Raw genomic sequence first — 8,072 nt, 5'->3', positions numbered from 1 at the left:
AATCTTTACTTTAATCTAAGGCGGAAATTTCCCCGATTGCTAGTTCTAGGGGATGCTGATGATGTTCATTTGGAGTGAAAGAGGCAGTAGGTACCTATCTAGTTCAGGTTTGAAGGAAGACTGGATTTGGAATAAATGTGCAATGTGCATCCTGCATAGTTAATTTCTAGGCGATAACCGTGCTTAGGTGGTGCCTTTTGTTCCTGTCACGTTGTTATGTTGTTTGCTGTACATTTCGAGATTCTGTTTGCATTTCTGTTCTCCTGCTTCATTTGTGATAAAGATAGTGTATGTGTTGTCAACATGTTAAGGTGTTGTTTTCATTGATCTGTTACCACGACAAATTATCACAGTTGTCTCGAAGAAGTTTATCAGTAGAAGTGATGTATTTCCCGAGTTTTGCTTGGTCAATTCTGTCGACGGCATTTTCAGTCTTGAGGAGTTTTTGATTTCATAGCATATATATCTTTTGCTACCTTAATCTTTCACTGTCCACCGATGAACTTCCAATCTTGTTTGTAAATAATAAACAAAATGTTTGCCAGTGAGGCAAGTTCGTTAAACTTTAGGTAACGTTTTAAACATGGGCAGTATGTCACAAAGTATGGTTATCTTAACATGACAATTTATCACGATAACTTCGTTATGCTTCTTCGTTAAGATACTGTTAAAACATATTACTTTGTATTATATATATCTGAATAAAGTCATTGAAAAAGTTTCTGTGTGACCGGTATTAAGTACCAAAACAAGGAAATTCAAGTCGACTGTTGCAAAAGACGATTTTTTAAGTTAATAATAAATAAAGAGAATAATTATTTAAAGCTAACAAATCTTAGTCATGTTAGGTTTCGTTCAATGGCACTATGGCTCCACCTGTCATTACAACAAAAACACTGTAAGATGATCACACTGTGCACACACTGTATATATGTTATTCACAGGAACAGGTCTACATAACCAGTGTATGAGGTAATGTCGAGGATAGCGCAGCGTGTGTGGAGATGTCGTTTAACACAGTTGGTGAACACGGTAATACCAGCCGCTAAGTACTGACGTGTCGATCTACCTGGAATATTACTAAAATCCAGGTAAGCTACTGTTGTCTTGCCTGTCCTAGATAAATTGTTTATTATGATCAAAATACAAGTAATGTTAAACCGTACTGTAGCATGTGACGTTGATGATTAAGGCGAGTTTTAGAGTGAACCGTCCTACTCCATACCCGTCTATAAATAATGCAAATATTTTCACAAATAAGATGTTTTTAAGATCAATCTTACTACGTACTACTGGTTGTCTACACCTTAAGATACGAACACAGAGACACCCCCTCCCTCCCACTACTTCGATCTAAGACTGTACTCATCAAAGATAGACGGCTGTAGTAAAGAGAAGAAATGAAGTTCTTGTTTATACCTGCCAAACAAAATGGCGGATGCCAATGTATTTATATATAGCTGCTTGTGATCATAGTTAAAGGTCAATATATAGAGACATTTTAACAATAAACAGCACTGCTCTCGAGTTCACTAAAGTGGCAGACGCCAACACTTCGGGGTACTCCTCTTATTCTCTGTTCTATGATGAAATGCTGAAATTTTAACGCCGCTTTAGTCATATTTATTTTAAAGAACTATGTCACCAACGTTTATGTTTAATTTTGATAGCACATACTTAGACTGAAAGTCGCAGAATCACATACTGCTATATGCCTTATGATTAAGTTGGCTATTCAAAATCCATAGAAATATTATTCATTTTTTTACATGATATGAACATGTTTTATTTTGTACGAATAAAGATAGACAAAAAACTCTCTTATATACGTATGTATAATGTAGTTTTTGTATGTATCAATATGAAGAAGATCCTAACCACGCCCGGTTCATTACCTAGTACTAAATTACAAATCAATGAACGTTCTTTCATTATTTACATGTTATAGTGAATGTTCACGCACTAGAATAAGTGATATTTTCCTTCACAATTTTTAGTAAATAGTTCTAATAGGATGTGACTTTTTCAGTGATGTGCAAAATGTAAAACAAACATTTTTGATTTCGAAACAATTAATATTTCATAGTTTCTAAGAATATTCTTCTGTAAATGTAAACTACCGATGTCTAAACTTTTAGTTTTTATGCTTTTCATTGTAACCAAATACCAAACTGTTGATAAAGTTAATAAATAAATTCATAAACAAAATAAAAAATTATAATAAAATGAAATATATATCAAAAATAGCTACAATAATATGTTTCCTACTACTGTTCATCTACCAACCAAAAGCTAACATACCAGCCTTCCATTTTTAGAGTGTTTACTTGTTTCAGTTAATAAGGTAACCAGTACCATTGTTCTTTTACAGTCATTATGACCTGATATGCTATCACGTGTTGACAGCGTTTGACATACCAGTTTACTTCGTGTCTAAGATAATTTAGGACTTACATGCTTTCCTGACAAGATGGGTGCATTACGTGTTGTAAGAAACGCTTACATTTCCGGAAGACCAGAAACTATTTATCATCTTTATAATAATAATAAAATAATATACAACATTTGATATAGCTACATGTAACATAAGCCACTCTAAAGCGCTTTACAGTACATAGATATACAATTTTATACAGTCAAATACAATTAGCATATATATTAATCAATACAATATTGAGGAATTCGCAGGAGCTGCCTTATTAGGCGCTAACTACTAGTCCTATGCCACATGGCTAATATCTCCATATGTGTGTATGCCTGTGTGTGTGCTGGAGATGTATTGTGTTCTGTTTGTAGTGGGACCGTGCTTCCAACGGTATCATTTATAGTGCCCCCTCACTTGAATGCTACAGCACAGACACCGCAACACCCACCCCAGACCATTGTATTAATCACCTGGGTTGTTGGGGTTGTGCGGGCAGGAGAAAAACACTTTCTCTAATATTCCATGCGTACGGCGACCTCTGGGATCGAACCCCGGCCGCCTGCTTCGAAGGCCGGAGTGTTAACCACTCGACCAATCCGCCCATATATACTACTACCTTATATAAACACCATGTTTTTCAAATGACTTCTAAGCTTAAAACTACGTAGACATTCTTTTTTGAGAAAATACGTTCCCAAGTGCTGGGAAATGGGAAAATCCGTTCTCAAGTTTTTGTTAAGTCGTTCTCAAGTCGTTCTCAACTTCTTTTTATACTGACAACAAATTATATGTATTTATCATGCTACCGGTAGGTGTTATAAAGTCGTTTATAGATGATAAGATTTATTTATCATACTATGTCAAGTATTTCTTATATTTCATAGGAATTTTTCTTAAATAACAACTTATGATCAACAAGCTGTATTGTATAAGTTGTTGACTGACACAAACCTAATAGTTCCAGGACAGTAAGGATGTCTCTTAGAAACACGTTTCTGGTCATACTTCTGTACGCTGTGATAGACTACACGTCAGCTGATGCAAGTAAGTACACGACAAAACATACAAACTGCTTATAAATGATACAACTACCTAAGAATATCAGGAAGAATGAAAAACTGTTCGATTTTTATAACATTGAACATTTACGACGATTTAACAGCCTTTTCATGTGTTACAAGGCTAGTCCGGCTATTATCGATTTCATACTTTCAAATTAATTACAGAAGTGTCATCAGCAAGTTTTCATTTTAAGCACACCCATAATTAATGACTTAGATATATTACTTTAATTAAAAATGTTTAAAAATGCATTACAATTTAAATATCCTGTTTTGGTAAATGCAACACATTTTTCTCAATTGCATTTATATCAATATTAGAAATGTGTGAGTTACTTGGATATTTAACAAAACACTTATTCTGTCTCTAGAAATAACCTGCTTGTTTAACTGCATTCTTGTTGGCATAGCAACTACAAAAGTGCTGTTCATTGATTAAACGAGTGCTGTTTATTTATTTCAGTTCAGTTGTTGATGGTGAACAATGTGTCGTGTTCTATGATAAATGAAGTGGATCAATTTGATTCGTACCAGTTAAATTGGGACGGTGAAATGCTTCCTCCTAATTGCAAACTTGGTTTTACTGGGAAGAGCATTCTTGTGTCAGAGGCACATGCCAAGTACAGGGTCTGCGTCAAGACCGTCCTCTATGACATCAAAGACTGCAATTTCAAAATGAATTTTTATTGCAACGACAAAATTGACCCAGCCCAGGTAACTATGCTTAAAAGCATAATAATTTTAATTTAAATAAATTAATAAAGCTGATTAATGAATAACTAAAAAGAAAGCACGATATCACTTATAATGATGCGGTGACGTAATAGTTAGAAAGATTATCCAAAGAGCAATGTATATCAAACTAATGAACATTTGAATAATATTCGCTTGATACTTAACAATTGTATAAAATTGACTTTTTTAAGTCGAACCCATCTGAAAATCATGAGAGTGACCTATGACGTCACGGAGAATTAGTGCAAATTACTACTATATCTTAAGCTGATGATGGCTAATTATATGTTAACTGCTTTTAGAGCCTACAAAATGTAAATGGCTAACAGTCAACCCTGCATTTAAAAACAGGTGCCTGTCCTTATTATCAACTAATACTAATAAAAGTCACTATGTTATATTTTTTCCTTTCTATGTAGTAACGCTCGGTCTTAAGAAGTCAATAGCCTTCCAAGATATTAGCACTTTCTGTCTAAGGGAAAAGTGATAATGTATAAAAATTAAAAGTTGAAGAAAATGTTTTCAAAATTGATTAATCGAACGCACCTTTTTTTCACTAGGAGTATACCTGCGGTACCGTGCATCCACCTACGTTTTGTGCTCCAGATCACTTGTTCATCGCATTCTCTAGATCTTCTCTGGCTTCGTCCACGTCCTCATTCCAGTTAATAGTGACAGCGGAAAAAACGTACACAGGTATAGTGGACCTAAATGGGTTACTGCTTTATATTAAATTACTGAAGCAAATGTAAAAGTTTTAATCCATTTTAGCGTACTTTCAAGATGAAATATATCCTTCGGGTATCTGTATACCATGTACTACAGAAAATAATAAAGTTTATACTAAGATATCTGTACCGTTTGAAATGTATTTTACTTTAGTTTTAATTCAATACATTCGAATAGAAATATAACCCAAGTCTGTATTGTATGGCTATTAAAAAAAATAAGAAAAGCGCTGTAACGCTATGTCGTTCAAAGTCAAACATTGTGACTTCATATAGCTATGTCGTATGATATTGGCTAGTCTTTATATGTTGTCATATTGTTGTGATCTAAACGTCTAAACACTTTCACATTTTGTTAAACACGTACATGCAGTATGGAGGTATGAGAGGTAACATGTTTTCAAACGTCTATTACACAGCCCCCGAGGAGAACATCTATCTCGTGTATAGTGTCGTGGCTGGATTGTCCCTCCTGTGCGTGTTGATATTGTGTACCATCATCCTGGTGGTATGTAAGAAGCACAAACAAGTACGACAAGCCAGGACAGGAAATACGCCTGGTCTGTATGACAATGCTCCACCCTCCATGATGCACGGAGCTGCTTTTCCGATTGGAATGCATAATCAGGGATACTTCAATACAGAACAAGGTAGTTTTTTATAAGATTTTTTTTTCTTTTCTAAAATGGATTTCTAGTTTAAATTGTGTTGGCTTACCGACATAGTTTATGTAGTACTTGCATATAAACAATGGCGTTATCAATAAGTTAAGTATGATTGGTTAATATTAATAGTACTATACTCATCATTTCCGCTCTGGAAGGTTATTGAGATATACATGTGTAATGAAAATATACATAAATAATAATGACTATCTGAACTATCTGGGTTTCTATTAGGATGTGACTAGTAAAACGTGCAGTTTAGTCACATGTTCTTGGGCAGATTAATTTATTTATTGTGGGAAGATCCAGTTTAATCCCATTTACCTACAAACGCAACACTTCAAACTTTGATTTGACATTCGTTTAAATTATAAAAACAAACCGTTTCAAAACATGAAGGTTACCTAACGAGAGTGGTTCGGTTATCATATTTATCTTAAACATATTATCTTATTTTATAAAATGCAAAATAAAGTATATTAAATATTGAGAGTTAAATAAACATGATAACCAATTTTTTGTAGGGGACCCTTTTCTGCAATAACGTTCATACTACTAAGAACATGTCATTTGAACACTGCTCATTTTTAACATTTGAAAATGTATCAAGAATACTAGTATTGTAGTGTTGTATTTTTTTTGTATTTATATTCATATAAATGTCGTGTCTATATGTTACCAATGGAGAGTTATTAACGTGTTACCTCCTTGTGTCATTTTTTACAATTTTCCGATTATATTTTCTTCAATTTCGAAGAAAGCAATGAATATGATGATGATTTATAATATATGGTAAAGTGTATACTTAAAATTGTTCTAGATTTCCATCCACGTGCTGTAGCCGTCAGCCTTCCAGCATATTCGGAGAAGGAAGAAAAGAATGAACCGCCTGCCTACACAGAAGTTACCGACATTGGGACAAAAGCATAGACGGTTGAGAATATTTCACAAAGTGTAAAGAAACAGTGTATCACAAAAAGTGACGGACAAGACAATAGTTAGTAAACGACGCAGTTGGGAAAATTGAGTGGTTTTTTCACATTTCCCATAAAACAGAAGATAAAAAAGCAGACGAAAAAGATATGTACATTTATTCGACAATATGAATTTTTTTTAACATCAGCAGGCAATACTTATAGTATTCAAACGACAAACACATAACGTTCTGTATCCATTGTGTTTTTCTTTTTGAATTGAGGTATGAAAACACCACCTAAATGATAATCTTCATCATGCTTTACAGTTTACAGGCACCACCTAAGTGAAAAGTGTTGTGACTATACTGTATGCCGAAAAAAATATTGTCCTTCATATGTAGTGATTATAGTGTGTTGTGTATCAATTTGCAATATCGGGATGTTTCACACCCTATATAGAGGGCAGAAAAGTTGAAATGTGAACTTCGGCGAAAAACAAATCTTTTATAAAATCTTCTATAAGGTTCATCAGTTTGGCAATATGTTATATCAAAGTGTTACTTTCTACACAAACAATGTACGTATTAAACGTTCACACAAACAATGTACGTATTAAACGTTTACACAAACAATGTACGTATCAATCGTTTACACAAACAATGTACGTATTAAACGTGTCGGAACGTTTCAAGACCCCAGGTCTCGTTGTCAAGCTATGGTAGAGTGAGGGGTTTGTATTTGATGTGGAGAAAGTAACATTTTGATATCCTGTATAAAGTATACGGTGTAAATAAACACACTATAAAATGTTGTTTTCTTATTTTGTCAATATTAAAGTTATCTAAGTGATACATAGCATGATCTGTAAAACAAAACATTGAGATTTTAATGTGATTTTATATTTTCATTATTAAAATTTGAAAAGTACCTTAACAGGAATGTTTATCAATCGTCCATCAGGTAAATACAGCTTGAATGATGTTTTTATTTTATTTTGTAGATTGATGAGATGCTATAATTGATCATATAATAAAAAATGATAATATTGTTAATCCAAAATTTGTAACTGTTTTGTAGATTTTCTTCGGTTTTTATTTTGTTTTAATAAAATACGTTAGTTTTGTTGATTTGAAGAAATTGTTTTTTATCATTCGACAATATATCAGTTATGTTTTATATATTACAAATAATAATTTCACACAATTGTTCAATACGGGTGATCCTCCGACGATATTTGATATGCTTGATATTTTTCTTAGCTCTCAAATCACATTTCCGTTTGCGTTAACATGCACTGGTGTTGATATCGCTTACATTTTGTATACTGATAATGTGAAATATTACTTTATAGTGCCACTTTCAATCATTCCGGTTATCGTATCCTGCTTTGAAAGCCTACTCTCTCATTGAAAAATGTGGTTAGAACAAATATTATGTCGGGGAGAATTAGGTTCATCTATTATAATTGGAAGATGATGTTTCTTATTTCTAAATAATAGGCTATTAATGTGTATATACAAAACGTACTCGACAATAATTGA

The 8,072-nt window shown here is 33.3% G+C and overlaps 1 protein-coding gene across 2 annotated transcripts; it reads left to right on the top strand.

The window, feature by feature from the left end:
* The first annotated feature begins 936 nt into the window (after positions 1–936).
* LOC110461206 lies at positions 937–7,342 on the top strand. Of its 2 annotated transcripts, none has more exons than XM_021514577.1 (6): positions 937–1,091; positions 3,384–3,469; positions 3,950–4,200; positions 4,782–4,917; positions 5,369–5,599; positions 6,435–7,342. In XM_021514577.1, the coding sequence occupies exons 2-6, from the start codon at positions 3,400–3,402 to the stop codon at positions 6,542–6,544; spliced, it is 798 nt and encodes a 265-aa protein (XP_021370252.1). In that variant the 5' UTR covers positions 937–1,091; positions 3,384–3,399; the 3' UTR covers positions 6,545–7,342. The 2 variants fall into 2 exon arrangements, with proteins under 2 accessions (XP_021370252.1, XP_021370253.1); XM_021514578.1 differs by having other exon boundaries at positions 3,310–3,469.
* Positions 7,343–8,072: the final 730 nt, after the last annotated feature.

The sequence above is a fragment of the Mizuhopecten yessoensis genome, unplaced genomic scaffold (assembly GCF_002113885.1).
Source record: "Mizuhopecten yessoensis strain PY_sf001 unplaced genomic scaffold, ASM211388v2 scaffold10591, whole genome shotgun sequence".
In the NCBI taxonomy this organism is placed as follows: Eukaryota; Metazoa; Mollusca; class Bivalvia; order Pectinida; family Pectinidae; genus Mizuhopecten; species Mizuhopecten yessoensis.
The sequence above is the reverse complement of the archived record's forward strand: the minus strand, read 5'-3'. Positions and strand labels throughout refer to the sequence as shown.